At 40.3% G+C, this 17,694-nt stretch overlaps 1 protein-coding gene across 5 annotated transcripts in view; it reads right to left on the bottom strand.

Moving 5' to 3' along the window:
- Positions 1–17,694, bottom strand: part of Pdss1 (decaprenyl diphosphate synthase subunit 1) — a 192,550-nt gene that overhangs the window by 132,616 nt on the left and 42,240 nt on the right. For all 5 annotated transcript variants that reach the window (XR_015449612.1, XM_021240506.2, XM_087207151.1 and 2 more), the window contains exons 2-5: positions 13,924–13,995; positions 9,841–9,928; positions 6,654–6,946; positions 4,866–4,943 (exon numbers count right to left, since the gene is read on the bottom strand). Coding sequence is in view for 4 of the 5 variants with exons in the window: in XM_021240506.2 (XP_021096165.2) it covers positions 4,866–4,943; positions 6,654–6,946; positions 9,841–9,928; positions 13,924–13,995 (531 nt within the window). In the remaining variant the exon portion in view is untranslated. The remainder of the gene's footprint in view (positions 1–4,865; positions 4,944–6,653; positions 6,947–9,840; positions 9,929–13,923; positions 13,996–17,694) is intronic.

Raw genomic sequence — 17,694 nt, 5'->3', positions numbered from 1 at the left:
GTTCCCACCGAAATGGTCCTGACGACCCTCCAGTCAGCAGACTGAGCAGTGGCGTTCCTGTAGGTTGCTACGCAGAGATGCTGGTTGCTAGCGAAGGATATGTCTGGTGACAAAAACCTGGGCGAGACGCAGGGAAAGGCCACAAATCCAAGCACTCACCCAGCCCTCCTCTTCCCAGCATATGCACAACCCAAAGTCAACATGTAGACGCTGGGGAAGTAAACATGTGCTTCCTGCCAGGGATCCACCAAATTAGACCCTTCTCCAAGCTCTGCCTGATAAATACTTTTTTCCCTTGAAAACCTGTAGCCCAGAAACCTGTAGTTGGAATGTTTCCTTCTCTATATGTCTTTGGCTTTGATATATTTTAAATGACAGCCCCAAGTACCACAATGCCAAAGACATATTCATCCAACCTCAGACAGGCATGAAAGGTTGCTCGGATGCACTGAAGCTCCTTGAATGGCAGTCTTTGTCATGATGGATTTTCCTGTGGAACATATACTTTCTGCTGTCTGCTGAGAGTTATAGCTGCAAAGTAGCTACATGTCCTAAGAAATGTTACCAATGTTAGGGCTTAGAAAACAATCTTCATAATGAAAAAATTAATGATGTTTGACCACATATCATCCCTGCTTAGGAATTCTTAAGAGAATAAAACATAATGTTTTACTTTTAAAGAGATGAAGTAATAAACCACATCATTTCAAAATGATAGAAGAATTTTTTTGGCAGAACTCACAAACTATATTTAATCCACATGTACTTATGAATATCCACAATTATAGAATTTAGACAACACAAAAACCAATCGGAGGCTGGTGACTTAACAAGAAGAAATCATATTTACAATTCTTTACAGTTTGCCTCACATTTGCAAGCTGAAAGTAGCTCTATCCAAGATAAAACAGCATTAAATTGCAATTTTGTTATATGATTTAACAAGGTAAGTACTTCCCATATAGACATGCTATTGTATGGGGATAATTCAAGAAAAACTTCATCTTTCTAATCCATTATGGTAAACATTTTATAATTATACATTTTTTCTTATTTTTCATTTTCAAGCTATTACATGCAAAAATATACTGGCCCTAAGTCTCTTACATTGCCTTTTTTTGGCTTTTATAATAAGGTTAACAAATGGAATTGTCTCCTGTGTCACAGAACTTTGGAACAAGCAGATAAGTTAAATGAGTGAATGAAGGTGATTCTGTTTCTAGATAAAAAGCTTTGCAGCACCAGTGATGTACATTATTTGTAATTCAAAATGATTCCAGCACTCCATGAAGCCCTTGAAGGCAAAGTACTTCAGCTGGACCTGATTCCAAGTCTTTACAAACGTGCTGTAGATTGATTATGTGTAAGAACCTCACAGATCCTTTCTTAAGGTCTGAGTGTCTCTTATTTTCTTAGTGTTCCATGCCATGGACAGGTTGTTGTCTTAAAAAGTACATTGGAGTGTCTAAAACCAGGACACGTAACTCGTTTCAGTAATTTTCCTTCCTGTCCCACTGATCAGAGTGGCTTCTGTTTTACATCTTCCTCACTGCATCAAAGCAGACTGCGCTCTGTACTTAGCTATAATTCATCTACACTAAAGGCTGTGAAGTTCTCTCGCTTTCTGATAGATGGCAGGAAATAGCTGCTGCGTCCTCCTGGTCTCTGATGGGCCAGCTGGCGCAAGCTGACTGCATCTGCTGCTTGTTCCACCTCTCTATGTAGGAAACAACTTCCCTTTTTATTTCTCTTCTGAAAATACATGCGATGTGGCCCTCATGTATAATCACCCAGTGGTTTGAAATAGTCTGTGACCTTTGTGTCTGCTCTCTTTTGTCTCTTGTCTCTGCAGGTAGAGCCAGGGGCTCCACGCTGCCCAGCACCACCTGTCGCCTGTGTGTGACCCCAGTCCACACGCACACTTGCATGTCAAGGCTTGTGCTGCTGAGATTCTAGAACAAGGCACCAACTGGTGTTCCTGATACCTACAGCGCATTTTCCACCAGTCAGCCAGTGCGACCTTTAAAAGCCATGCGTTGGCCTCAGCTCCCCTACTCAGCCTCCGGGTCCTGTCCGTTGCATGGAGGACTCAGCCCCAGATCCTCCTGCCGGTTGCAAGGTCTGTGGCTCTCAGCTGCCGCCCTGACCCCAACCCCTTCCTTGCTTTTCTCAGTGGCTCCCAGCAGAAGGGCCGCACTGTCTCTCCTTCCTCACTCCTCCAGCTCCTCCTTAGCTGACCCTCTGTCACTGCCCTTCCCCTGCACTTGGGCTGCTCTGCCAACACCTGCATGTGGCCAGCTGCTTCGTGCCACTGACGTCTTTGCTCCAGAGCCACCTCCTCGGGGGGGCTCGGCACCACCAAACCCATCTGAGCATGACTAGGGCACTCGCTGCTGCCCCTTTTTCCGGTCTCCCTTGCTAGAACGGAACTCAGCACAAGGAACCACTCCATGTGACCTGTTCATGGGGCTAGCAGCTTCCTCGGAGAAGCTTCTAGGGCAGTGGGGAGGGAGACAGGTCATCGTGAAGAGATGGCACACTGGAGTGTGGGAGGCACTGAGGAGAAAAGTAATGCAGGAGACCCAGGGGGCTCAGGGATGCAGTGAGCCTGGAGGGAGGCCTCATGGAGAAGGTGACAGAAGACTCAAGGGCGAACAGAGTGAGCTGCCTGGGAGTCTGAGGAAAGGGCGAGGCACCCACAGGAGGGCCCACCTGGAGGGCCGGAGGGGCAGCATGAGGACAGGCAGCTAGACAGGGGAATGAGGGAGATAATGAGAGATGAGGTCAGATCGTAGAGAGGCATGAGGCCACCAGGAGAGTTCTGGCTTCACTGTGCAGGACAGGCAGTCACTGGAGGCTCTCAGGGAGAGGAAGACAAAGGAGATGACGGAAAGTGGGCACCGGGGGTGGGCTGGTCTCAGACAGCAGCACGACAGCTTGCCCCTTGTCACAGGAAAGAATGTGGGACGTACTGTACCCATGCAGGTGGCTACATGGCTTGGTGTGAGCTTTCTTTCAATTGCTTCTATTTTCACAGTGAAATTAGCAGCAAATCATTAGCTGAGTGACTGCAGATGAGGAGAGCAGCACTGCAGATTTCAAGAGACATGGTCGGAATGGTTTTCCAGATTAGTAGGAGAGTGAGTGGACTGGGGAAGCTCAGGCAGGACCGAGTGCCCAGGACTGAGTCGGGGTGGAGGCTGGATGTGGCCCTAATGTGGGAGAAGGGCCAGGGCAGGTGAGAGTGGATAATCTCAGCCACTGACCGTGGGATTAATCTGCTGTGGTTTGGAGAAGTGTCCCCTCAAAAGTCCCCGTGCTGGAAGAGCTACTGGAAGGTGGTGGAACATTTAAGAGGCAGGACCCAGTCAGAGGAAGTTAGGTCATGGGTGACACGCCCTGGAGGGGACATGGAACCCTGGCATCTTCCTCTGGTTTTCTTTTGCTTTCTAGTCGCCATGAAGTGAGCTGGTTTCCTCTGCCCCAGGCTCCTGCCAAGACATATCGTGTTGCCCAAGGCAGCAGGGCCCCATGACCATGGGCCAAAACCTCTGAAACCTTGAGCCCAAATAAACCTCTCTTTCTTGTGGGTCGACTATCTAGACAACAGGGGAAAGTGATGCTAAAGCAGTGCACATATGTTTGGAATGAATGGAACCAGATTGGTTGGGAAAAGACCCTCCTAGGTGAACCTTGAAAGTCTGCACCAAGGGATTGTCAAGGAATATTTATTGAATTCATCAACATATATTAGACACCATCATTCCAAGAGCTGTGGCAGGTGCAGTGGGAATGTAAAGTGTGAGGGCCCAAGTAAAAAGGACAATTCATCCAACTACAAGTAAAGAGCTCTTAATGAGGCTCAGATCTTGGACACTGCAGGAGTTGAAATAAGATGAAGACTGTTTCTTCCTTCCCTTAGTTTCCCACTTTCACTATTGTTAGCATTGTATTATTAGGTATAGACCTCTAATGAGGTTAGATTATAGCTGTTTGTGTAGTAATAATGTGTTCCTGAAAAACCTATGCATTCCAAAAGTGTGCACTAAAATCACAGGATTCTTGGGAAGTTGGGTTAGAGATGGGTCACTCAGAATCTATGCAACCTAGAAACCGAGCACCAGCAAAGACATGCGGCTCCCAGGAGACGACTGGACAGCCAGGGCAGGAAGCAGTGCCAAAGGCTGCCCCGGGATGTGGGAAATGTGCAGAAGCAATCATGGAAATGCGGGGCCAAACTAAACCGAGCTCTGACCCAACTACAGCAAGCTCAGAAGGTGTGGAGTCCCGGAGAGTGCAGTTCAGGGAGGGAACCCCACACAGATCTGCTGTTAAGTCTCTCAAAAGACAACTGAAAAGGCCCTGCCTGTGTGGCAGCCAGGCCAGTGCCTTGTCCATTCTTGTTAAAAGTAACTAAGATGCGTTATGTACATATACCAACTCCCTATGATGAATGCAATCATTATGTATGGTGAACATGTATTAATAAACAGGAAAAAATTCTAAGACCAGGTGTGGCAGCACATGCCTGCAGTTCCAGAACTCAGGTGGCTGAGCAGGAGGACTGTGAGTTCTACTCCCATTATTCTAGCTCCCAGAAAAACCCAAGAGAGCCAACAAAAGATCAGGCAGAAGTTAAGGAATCTTCCATTTTTATACTAACGTAGGTAGTATACTACCTTACTCATTGATTGTAAATGGGCTGACTAGTGAGACAGAAGAGAAAAATAACAGAATTTATCTTCATCCTTAGAATTAAAAAAACCAACTGTTTGAGAAGCACCACTTAAAGTTCTGATTTTCTTAGTAGTTATTGCGAGATCCCTAATTTAACTCCCCGTGCTGAAGTGAGTCGTAGTTTTTACCTTCTTCACCTTGGCCTCCTTCAGTTTCTCCAGTGCGAGCCTAATCTTGTCAGCCTTGGCCTGGGCTTCTTCTTCTTCCTGTAAAATGGCAAGACATTCACCCAGTCCACTAAGTAATCCCAGTGAGTAAGCGCTCCTGTTGCTAGTGTCTTAGTGGCTTTGTGGGTATTCGGGTTCACGTTTAATTTTGAGAATTTAAATGGCTACAACCAGAATCCTTAACTGAAAGGTATGGAAAGCAGTGAGCACTTCTGTCCTGGGACTTTTGACATACAAGATGAAAGGACGACCGTAGCAGGTCTTCATACAGTTAGACCACAAGACAGTCTCTGCTTGGCTCACAAGGTCAGGGCACCAACTTAAGGACGGCAGAGGACCCATCTTGGGGATTTGAGCACTTCCTAAAATTACACGCACAAGTGGATTAGAAGGCCTTTTGGGGGGATTCTTAAGAAGGTCCTTAACTCCCCAAAAGTTAAGACTTAGACTCAAACGCAAACTTATGAATCACCAAAAAAAGCACTGATGAACAAATATGAGCAGTCAGAAAAAAGAAGTATTTTATGAGCCCAAGTTCCTCTGATTTCTGTAAATTAATATTCTGAAAACAGAATTATTAAGGCATCGTATTTTATAATGAGGAGAAAATGAGCTGTCCTGGTTACACTCTAATTCTTGAAAGTAGACATGCCTCTTATACCAGTGGTTCTTAATTTGTTTTGCCTCTTAAAGAATATGTTGAAAGTGAGGAGTTCTATAAAGCTGCATATTTGTATTGGTTTTCAGGGAATTCATGGCCTCCTTGAAATCTTCCTGGGTCCTATTTCAAGAGCCTTTGGTCTACACTGATTACAAACTTTCAAATAATTTTTCCATAATCAGGACAGAGCACAGCAATGAGTATGACAGAGTTTATTATTTGATTTTTATTTAAAATTTGTTCATTTAAGTGACATTGAAGGAATTTTCAGGGTGACTAGGGGTGTTGTTGTGAACAATGATTATTATCACTGAGTACTTCGCATGTGGAAGCCACAGGAGAATGCGCAGGGTTCTTACTCTAAAATATTTCCAAGGGCCTGACTCTAAGAAAGATCCTCAAAAGTGATCTGCTTAGTTTTATGAGAGACACAGTATGAATTAATGCTCCAAATAACAGCAATATGAAGTTTCTAGGTGTTTGTTTCTCCAAAGACCACTTGATTTATTAATATCAAGCACGCATGACATACCTGACTTACATCCTTCCCAACTCTGACATTATGAGTGCTATGTAGATCTGTTTTTGCCCTCTTGATCGGGACTCCCAAAGTCATCAAAATTCAATCTAGTTCAACTCAGAGAATATGTAATGGGTATATTTTATTATCTATGTACTGGGCTAGAAGCAGGGACATGGAAATATATGTATTAGCTCCAGAGTTCATTCAAAGTTAATAAGATACTTCCCCTCAAGGCTGACTACATCAGGGAGTGTGTATATATGAATATCCTTTTTAACTAAGCTATGATAAACACTAAATATGGCCTTGATATGTGATTTCTATACCTGCTATGGTCTGAATGTGCTCACCAGAAGTGGCAACAGAAAATAGACTAATACAACACTTAGGCTTCTTGTTTATGGAGAGCTCTGGCACTGCAATGGATGTACTGGTTATCCTTGTCTTTAGTATCTCAGAGATTTGGGTATACAAACTTATAAATGTAATTACCATGTGAAAGAAGGTTACAAGTGATGGGTGGCAGAAGTCAATGTTTCTACCTTCTCTGGCCCCATGCACTTACCTTAGAGAGAGGTTCAGGAGGTGGTGGAGGCGGTGGAAGGTCTAACATGGGGTCAGCTGGTGGAGGCGGTAACTCGTCCTCATATTGGCTGATGTTGACTGCAGTGACATTTGCTCCAGAACCCACAGAGGCATCACCACTGCAATCTGAGGCCTCCAGGGATGCTGCGTGATTTTGACTTTGAGAGGACTCTTTCTGTGCCTGGATTGTCCGCTGCTCTGCTTCACTTATGTCTGCTACCAGATCGGCCATGAGGGCATCTAAATCTTGGTCTTCCAGTGCATTTAGGGACTCTGATGGAGAAAATCACATCAATAATAAAGAACTGTTTGCATCTGCAAAAAACTAAAAGAAGATGAGTTTTACAGGAGTTATATTGGTGTAGAAGGAAATCATTTTGATTTTGGTGACATAATGAGAAGAGTTGAAAATATTTTTATTCAGCAGCACACACATAGCATAGAAGTTTCTGAGGTGAATATTGCTGAATTTATTGAGTGCTTAATGAGACTAAGTTTCTAACAGAAGTAAAGCAGAAGCTGTGTTCTACACAGGGCATCTCAGAAATTAGCTATGAAGTCAAGTCTGAGCACACGAATCGGTCCCCAAGTAGGAACTCTTGAATAGTTTAGTGCAATATCTTAGGGTTTTAGAAGAGAAGGGGTGGGTAGTGGAAAAAGATGGAAGGTGAGTTCTTCCCGTGCATTCGGACTGCACAGTTTTGCTGATAAATGTTATTTGGAAGAAAGTTGATTTCAACCAACTGGATTTAACCCAATTTAAGACTAGGGTGAAGATGGCTCTCCACCCACCACCTACAGGAAGTCTCACATTTAAGGAAAGATCAGTTAATGGTAAATAACAACAATCAAAGCAGTAAGGTGTTAAGGAATGAAAACTATTTTTAAATAGCTGGGAGTGAATTTTGAAAATAAAGGGCAGACATGGACTTTCAAAGAGAAAGCGAGGGAGGTGGGTTTGCCTTAGATTTCTTCCCAGCGCGAGGCCACTGTGAGATCACAGGCAGGACTTGAGAGTGACCGGGTGGCCTGGTGTACTGAGAGTCGTGCTCATGAGTGCAACAAAGAGAGGAAAGCAGGATGCAGGGGACCTTGAGGAAGACAATTCCAGCTGCTCTGTGCAGGATGGGCCAGAATGGGAACATGACCACGCAGAGGAAAGGCTGCTTAGGCCCGGGGAGGTGGCTCAGTGGCGCCGAGCCTGCCTGGCAAGCCCAAGGTCCTGAGTTCAAGGCTTGGTACCGAAAATAAATAAGTAAATAAAGGCTGCTTAGTATCAAGTGAAAGCTTTGTGCAATAATTGTCACCACACATCATCCACACCATGGAGCGTCACGCATCAGGACTAGCTCAGTGTGGAGTACTCACAAGTTTGGATCACCTAGTTACAGAACCCAGATTTTATTGTAAGACAGTTTTACACATAACGTGTTTATAATGGAAAGTTAAATTAACTTAAAATATTTTCAGAGAAAAGTTGCATAAGGACTAAAAGAGCTTGTTCATAATTTCCTAACATAATCACATTTTGGCTGTTAACATAAAGACATTTTAATTCATTGTACATATCGTAGTGACAAAATTTCCACAATGGCACTTGTATTAACAATTTTCAAAGACAATCTGATATGTTAAATTATATTATTTATGGATATATTAAGAAACAAACCAAAATATATTAATATAGATTAAATGACAGAGATTCATCACATTTATTAATATAGAATTGAGTAATACAGAGCTGAGGCATGAGATTGAAACGGATTCAATTCTGATGTCTGCCACTAATTCTCCGACTTCGGGCAAAGTATTTTAAACTCATTTTAGCAATATTTTAAAGTGAAGATAGTAAAAAATATATTCCTATGTTAATTTTCAAAAAATGTAGTTTTCTATATACAGCAGCACATTTTAGTGGTCTGCTCTCACCTCCAGAATAGGACACGTCTTGTGACTGTACCATTACAGTTTCAGAGACTGTAGGTTTCTTTGTTCCTATTATCTCTAGTTTTAAAAATATATATACAAGGCATTGTTAGTGCTTAGAAAACATCAGTTGACTTGACTCCAGCTGTACTAAAATGCTGATTAATTTTTCTTTTTGGTACTGGGGATTGAACTCGGGACCTTGAGCTTGCGCAGCAGTAATGCTGATTAATTTTAACCAGACTGATTTTCCGCACGGCACCCACCTATGTGTGGGGTGAGGATGCAGAATGGGAGGACGGGGCAGTATCATTTAACTGTCGTTGTCGCAGTGTTACAAGAGGCGGTCACGTGTTTGGAACTTGGCAGACGACTGATATTTACACTTATACGTTTATACGACCAATAGAAAAGAGTGTAGGAAAAACGAAAAGCAGAAGAGCTATATTCTAATTTATCGGGAAACAGTCACCGATGCCTAATGGCTTACCAAAAACTAAAACTGCTGGAAATGACAGAAACAAAGAAACTCAGCCGAGGGAAAGAAATACAACTTGGAACTCTGGATTTCTGTAATTACCCTTCTCTCTCAAATTGTTTTATTTTACACTTTTGTAGGTACTGCATATCTTTGGTGAATCTTTTTCAAGAGTTCCAGTGAATTCTCATTAATTTGGAAGTAATTACTCAAGATTTACTGTAATTTGAATACCATGTGAGCTACAGATTTCTTCTGCTCTAAATACAAAACTTGGTTAGTAAAACAAGGAGTCAAGCTCAGGGAGCATGAAAAAATGTGAAACAGAGCAAATTGTATATAAGTATATATGACATAAATTAAAACATACTATATTTTAAATAAGATATTTCATATTTGAAGTATCCATATACATTTTTAATCATGATGGAGAGTTTTTAATCCTCAAAGGAATATTTCCTTATTAATATTTATTCATACCACTCATTAGTATTATGAAGAAACTTCCCTTACTTCAAAATATGAGATTGTTTTGAGACTTTTTACAAATGTAGGAAGTATTCCCTTTTCAGTACATGCAAAAAATCTCATTAATTCTCTTCCTTCAATCTAGACACAATAAGGCACAATCTGAAATCCAGGACTTAATATTTATCATGACGTCCAGGTCTCTTTACTGTGGAATTCAAATCATACTTGTCATAGAGATTTCAGTCCTCAGTAAGAATTTAAATTAGTTAAGAAAAGAAATTGCTATACTCACCATTTAAGTCCTTAAAACCCACAGTGTAGTTAAATTCAGGCCTGGGAGGGTCAGGGTCAGGGGGAGGAAGAGTGTCCACTCCCAAACTCTGTGAAAACAGATCCCGGCCCCCAAGAGTTAGTCAGGAAGCCACAGTTCTGTAGCACATGCGAACCAGCTGGTCAAAACCCATTCATTCTTTACACATTTTCTCTCTAAATATTACCTTTAACAACCAAGTTCTTAGTTGAAAATACTTTATGCTATTGTTTCCCTACAGAAAATTACAAATTAAGAAATTATTGTACAAGGAACATTTTGAAATTGATCATGTCAATTGAGAATGATGAGAAAGAGAGAACTTAAAAAAGAGAGAAAAAATTTCTTGTAATGATGAATACATATACTATATATAATTTTATAAGGACTTAAGTAATGACATCAAAGAAAGAAATATCTAGAACTTGGAGGAGAAAAGCCGTTTCAGGTGTAATTTGCTATTATATAGTAAAATGTTGTGCTGTTACTTTTACTAACATGCTTGTGAAAAAGGAAATCACAGCACTAGGGCCGCAGCTCAGCAGTAGAGTACTTGTCTAGCATGCCAGAAGCTCTTGGTTTAATTCTCAGCAAAGAGAATAAATGATCAATTTTGTAAATATTGTTGTAAGTATTGTTTTCCTTGAAACTAAGAGACCTCTTAAATGACTTAAAAGTCATATTTCCTTCATAAATTAATTTCCAGAAATATTCTTATGTCTCTAATGTGAGAAGTGATTTTACCTGTTCTCATACATAAATGTTTTATAGTGGTGAATGTATCCATTGATGTTAATTTGATTTGGTAAATAATATTCTTGTCCATTTTTTAAAATTCTGGAAGAAACCATTGTACATTTAAAAATAAATAAAATATGATTAATTTTAAGCAGAAAAAATGACCATTAATCAAAAGGCTAGAAAAATCAGCCCAATCAAGTTAGAACCAAAGATGAAATGTAGGGAAAAGTAACAACCTAAAAATTCATTGTTAACAACAGAATGAAAATGCAAAAATTGCCTAGGAAATGGGAGCTTGATGGACACACTCTGAGGCAAATACCAGAACAAAAAATTTGGTGAAAGGAAATACAAAGAGCCGGGCATTTAGCTCAGTGGTGCCGCCTGCCTCACAAGAGCAAGGTCCCAAGTTCAATCCCCGGTACCAAAAAAAAAAAAAAAGAAAAGAAAATACAAGGAGAGATGCATTCACTGAATTTGTTTTTAATATTTTAACTAAGAAGTCTACACCACAATTATGGTAGTCAATAAATTTTTTTAATAATATAATTCACTCTGCTATTTAGTGAAATTCCAAGTAGTTCTTTAACAAAATATGAACGCCTAAATTTGTGATAAAACAGGATTTTAGTAAACTGGAGGGAAAGAGGGAACAAAGAAAGAGCAAGCTGATTTTATAAAGGAGGTCCTTTAATTGTAGAAAAAATATTCAAAGTCCAAGATGAAGTGAAGTATGTAATGTTTCTCACTATACATCTTGTGTGGCTTATGAAATGATTTTATGTGTTATATAAAATCAGGTATTAAATACGCATATTACTGTGTATCTATTTGAATGCTTGTTAGGAAAAAGTTAAATTAGAACATCAAACCTGTTTGACATAAGGTTTAATTTTTAAGAACTCAAAGATAAATGTTTAGAAGATAATAAAACAGATGGGTTGTAGGTATGGCCAAAACCATGAAGGTGAACAACTAAAGTTTGACAACACTGCTTAGTTAAAAGTCACATATTTGAAACACATTTCATTAGGATTTGCATTATTTTGATTTTCTAATTCTTCCTTTATTTTCAATATATTAACTGGAATTCTTCTACAAAGAGCTTTCATCAATTATTTACCCTGAAATACACTTCAACTAGGACTAAAGGGAAATTAAAATAAATGCTTGATTCTTCCTCTTTATTAATTTTCCACAGCAATAAGTTGATGCTCAGGCAGTTTCCTATGGTGACCAATTAAGAAAGTTTTTTTTTTTTTTGGTGGTACTGGGGATCAAACTCAGAGTCTCATGCCTCATACCGAGGCAAGTGCTTTACCACTGAACTACATTCCCAACCCTGAAGTTTTGTTTTTGTTTATTTTTGATATTATTATGATCTTTTAATTATTTACTTTTTGCTATGGAGAAATAAAAATATTTTATATTTAAAAATATTTCATAATTAAGAATAAATGAAATATTATGGTTTCTGTGTATTTTATCTTCCTTAGGAAAGCTATCTATGTTTTGAGATTATAAGGTTATATAAATATTTCTCCTACTTTTTTCTCCTTGTATTTCATATGCAATATTTAGATTTTTGACTCATGGACCTCATTAAGATGTAGGGTGTGAGGTAGTAGTGCAGATTTTTATTTCACACGTGTTATCTCAAGACAATTTATTAAATGATAATTTCATTTATTTTAGAATGCTATCTTATGCAGGACATATTAATTACCTTTATCAGGATATATAAATAACCCGAGAAAGAGAAAATAATAATGCAAATTAAGTAAATGTTAATCACTGAGAACTCTGGGAGAAAATTAAATGTGGAATCTTTGTATTATTCTTTCAATTTTTCTGTAAGCTTAAAATTATTTTAAAAGAAAAAAGTTGCAATCGCATGTAATATACTAGTTCCCTTAATTTTTGCTTATTTTGGGAAGTTAGGAAGACCAAGCTTTATTCATTCCTCTCAATCATAACCTAGTTTTAAAGAACAGAATAAGTGCAGAATTCACAAATGCAGATGAAAACAGCAGATTTTCAAATGGCTAGAAAAATATTCAATAACCTCAAAAGCAATTGATAATGGTCAAATGGAAGAACAGACAGACGTGAGGACAAGGGAGGGCCTCTTCCATACCCTGCAACTCTGCAACCTACCTCTTGGGAGAGCTCTATTAGCCAAGAAAATCTCAGAACGACAAGCACTTGCACACCAGAAAGGAAGCGCAAAGCCCGAAGGACCTTGAGTGAAGAGAGCTCCAAGAAGCAGTGGCTCCTCCTTCCTGCTCTTGTTACAATAACAATACTCAACTGTGGATCTGTCAGTGTCCCAGACCCTGACCCGCTATGACAGTTACTTCTACCACTGGCTGCAGAAGTGAGTGAATGTGCAGAGATGGACAACCAACATACACTCGACTTGCTCCTCTCTGGGAGGAAAATAAAGTCCTCATCTATAGAAATGTCATCATCATCTTAACACTCACCTCTTAAGCAGGCAACCTTTCATCAAAGAGTATCTCTTCTTTCATAGAATCCAAACTTTTTGAAATTTTATTGGCAATATAAATACATGCTAACTAAAATTGCTTTATTTTTTCTTAAAATAGTCTTCTTAAACATAGACTCATTTACTTTGTAGAAAACTCAAGATCCTCATCTTAGGAATACTGTTCTGGCTTTTCTTATTTTGATATTTTGTGCAAAAAGTGATGAGCTGAGTATCCTCTGAACCAAAGCAATATTTTTGAGAACATTACAAAACATACTAAAGCTTCCCAGATTTTATAGCCTGGGGCAGTGGCCTGGCATCAGCGGACACAGTGGGGGATGCCTGGGTCAGTCTGGTCTTAGCAGACCCACAGTCTACGGCGGCATGGCTTTCACATTCCTGTTAGGGAACTGAGTCCATTGAGGAGACCGTGCTAATGCCCACTTAGTCCCTTAAGATGAGGCCTTTCATCCAAGGTTGATAAAAAATTCTTTACTAAGGAAGATGACATTTTATTAGCTCATCTTTAAAAGAGTAACCACAGGGAAAACTGCTCAGCAGTGGGGCTGTGGAGGCACCTGGCGAAAATTCTTCTACTGGACATGATAAGCAAGAGCACTGTCAAAAGAGAACGTACGTATGCCCAACATGTTCAATTAACTGAATTCAGGAGAGAATCAGAACCAACCTTTACCCCTCACTCCTGTCCCAGTTACATCAGGAATATGCAATACTCAGTCTCCAGTTTCTATAAAAGATAGACTTATCATATTAAAATCAAATGCTATAATCCCATTTTTGTCCTAATTTGCAGGTTAAGAAGGGAAGCTTACCTGAGTTAGAAGATCCATCTCTCCCAGCAAAGTGCTGAACATTTGGTCTATATCATCATTTGACTCACCCATCTGAAAAAGGGGGAAACCCAGATATTTAGCAGTTTGATAAAAGCGTATCCTGGGATAACTGTTGTTATAGCTTGAATTTAGATTCCCCATCACAGTTCATGATCAACCATGACTGTGGTGCAGTGCAAAAGGATGACAGATTACTTGGAGTCCATGTCCAATCCATGCTCCAAGGGGGCTCAGAGGGGCTGCCATTAACCGAGATCCCTCAACATGAGAAATCTCAAAGGACAGCTGACCTAAAGACTCTGCAGCTTTTTATTTATTGAACCAGGAAGCAAGGATCAAAGAAAAAGAATGGAATCTAGGCAGGGACTCGTGTAGGTGACAGGGGAAGAATGGGGCAGTGAGGTTGGTCTGTTAAGTGACTAACTCTGGAACTAATGTAAGTGATAAAGGAAAACAGGAGGACAAAGGGCAGAGCATTTACTCCTTAAGGCAATGCATTTTGATCCTACTGTGACTTGTGGCCCTGGCAGGCTCTTTATCTCTAACCAGGAACTCTGGGAGGATTTAGGCTTGTGGCTTGAAAAGTCCCTATCTCTGCATATCTATCTCATACATTCCCCTGGCCAACACCCCCCATATCCCCCAAAACCCTCATGAGGTCCTGGGGAGGGGGGCATTTCAGAGGTGGCTAGATTTATGGCCTGTGAATGTGGATTAAGGGTGTGATACTGGGATTAAGGGTGTAGATAATGGAAGTTCCATCTGGAGTGTGGGAGGCACAAATAGCCTGGATGGAAGATAAAGGGATAGAAAGAAGGCACTCACTCCTGCTGCTGCTGCTGCTTGCTGCTGCTTCCTGCCTCCCACACCATAGACTGTTTCTCCTCTGCAATGCCACTCGGCCATGCCACCCTGCCTTGCAGCCAGAAAACTATAAACAGAAACCTCTAAAAACTGTGAGCTGAAATAAACCTTTCCTCCTTTAACTTGTGAGTGTCAGGTATTTTGTCTCAGTAATGAGAAAAAGAACAAAGATAATTATCATGTCACTTTATTTTCTCCAAGAGCTCCATCATGAGCTGGTAAGTTGGGAAGAGAGCTATATGGAGGGAAGGGTTCATTTTACCCCAAAATTCCATGCCGGATCTCCATCCAATTTGGATGGTCCAAGATGGAACCAAGCCTTGGGAAGTGCTCCACACTAAACTAGACTCCTTGGGGTCAAGTGGATATTATCCTCAAATTGACCTCACCATGGGACACCTCATTAGAAGAGGAGAAAGCCTCACATGTAGGTTACCATGTCAGTGAAATGCAGAACTTCACCTCCATTTAAACACTTTCATGAAAAAGGTATGTCACATTTATCAAATGGTTTCCTGCTTTAAAGATCTCCCTAAAACAGCAGCTGTTGGTACAATTAATTAGAAGTACTGAGCGATGAACACTTAGCACTAAAGAGTTCACATGATTAAGAAAAAGGAGATGGAAATAAAGCTTTTTTTTTTTTTTTTTTTGCTATATACAAGAAACACATTTAATCTGGAAAGACACTCATAAACTAAAAACAAAAGCATGGAAAAGGATCTCTCATTTTCGGGTCTTTATATCAATTAAGTTTATCGGTACATTTTAGGTATATATAATGACCACATTCATCATTGGGAATTTGTACCTATACATATCTTGGTTCTTATTTCTTTTCATTCCCCTCCCCTCCCTTATACCACTCTAACCCTTCTTATTTACAAAAGCTTTGTTTCTATTTTTTCCTTCTTTTCTCATTTTTTTCTTTCTCTTCCTTCCTTTCCCACACCCCACCTCCCTAGTTCCCCTTTCGCTTTGAACATTTTCTTCCTATTTCACAATATCTATTATACATTTTGGTCATTTACACTTTCAGTTTTGCCCACCAGAGAAACAATGCAGTATTTACACATGTGTGTCTGATTTATTTCACTTTAGAGTATGGTCTCAAGTGCATCCATTGAGCTATTAATGTCTCAAGTTTATCTTTCTTTATAGATGAGTAGTACTCCATTGTATAAAAAAAAATCTTCTTTGTCTGTTCATCGGTTGATGGGCATTTGGGCTGTTTCCAAATTTTAGCTATTACAAACTGTGCTGCTATAAACATGAATGAGCATCTATTGCCCTGGTGTGATGCTTTTAATTCTTTTGGGAAGACACCAAGAAGGGGAATAGCTGGCTCAAATGGAATCTCTAGTTTTAGTTTTTTGAGGAATCTCTACACTGATTTCCACAGTGGTTGCACTAGTCTACACTGTCAACAACAGTGGAGAAGGGTTCCTTTTTCCCCACAGCCCCTCCAGCAGTTTTTGGGGCAGGGTACCCAGGATCAAACTCAGGACCTTGCACTTTCGAGGCAGGTGGGGGCACCACTCAGCTAAATCCTCAGTTTCCAGCATTTTTATTGGTTGATTTCTTGATAGCAGCCATTCTTTCTGAAGTGAGATGGAAACTCAGTGTTGTTTTCATTTGCATCTCTTGCATGGCCAGTGATAGTGAACATTTTTTCATGTATTTATTTACTGTTTCTACTTCTTCATCTGAGAAGTGCCTATTCATCTCAGATGCCCATTATAACTTTTTTTTTTTTTTTTGCCTAAAATAAATGAAGCAATTGTCCAAGAGAGGAAAGCACTGTGATAAAACAGGGCCGGCTACCTTGGGAGGTGTAACCAGCTGCTCCCTTTCCTGGCATTTTGTCAAGGCTGGATTGGGAAATATGTCTCTGTCACTCACTAATCCATAGTGTGTAGTTTAGTAACTGGAATCAACTGCTTCATCTGTAAGATGAAGCACCTCTACATGTACGGGTATGTTCAGGCTATTTGCTGAACTAGCCCAAGTCAAAGCAGATCTATTTTTATAAAATAAACCATTCTAAAAACTTAGAGTAAAAGTTCACTCTTTAAAATGATTTCGCATTAATACTTCAGCAGAAACACTTATTTTTAGTAGCTTTCAGAAGTCAGAGTTGTTGTCTCTTTATGAACTATGTATATGAAATACCTGCTTTCTTAACTACGACTCAGAGGATTTGAAACTATACTAGTCCTTGAAATTAAAGTGGTGTGATGACAATTATCATAACTGTAATATTTCTCTAGCTCTATGTTCCAAGACCTGTTCTGAGAGCCAGAGTTGGTGTTAAAAACATTGATTCCCCGGTACAGCATTGGCACTGAGCAATGAGAAGAGATGAGACAATAAAATCCACTTTAGGCAGGCATCACCATAGCACCACTCCCAGCGCAGAGGAGGTGAGGAAATCCCAGAGCCCAGGAGGAGGCTCCTGGGCCACCATAGCACCGCTCCCAGAGCAGAGGAGGTGAGCTGATCCCAGAGCCCAGGAGGAGGCTCCCGGGTCACCATAGCACTGCTCAGAGTGCAGAGGAGGTGAGTGGCATGGGCGCCAGCAGCACTCCCCCTACCCCACCCCGGTAGCAATGAGAAGACAGGTAAACAAGCCTCAAAACGAGACTTCCATATTACCTAAACCAACCACAAAGGGAAACAAGATGGAACAATTTGATACTCAAACACCTGGACTCCCTCAACTGGCAATAAAAGAGGATCTGGAAAAAATGAAATCAGAAATAATTTCTCAGATAACACCAGAGATTGTGCCCATACTGCAAGACATGATTAATAAATCTAGAGAGGACACACATAAAAAATAGAGGAGCCGAAGAACATGATGGAATCTCAACATAGAAAACAAAT

The sequence above is a fragment of the Heterocephalus glaber genome, unplaced genomic scaffold (genome assembly GCF_053883595.1).
Source record: "Heterocephalus glaber isolate CG9 unplaced genomic scaffold, H.glaber_assembly_v1.0 deba00000768, whole genome shotgun sequence".
NCBI lineage: Eukaryota > Metazoa > Chordata > Mammalia > Rodentia > Bathyergidae > Heterocephalus > Heterocephalus glaber.
The sequence above is the reverse complement of the archived record's forward strand: the minus strand, read 5'-3'. Positions and strand labels throughout refer to the sequence as shown.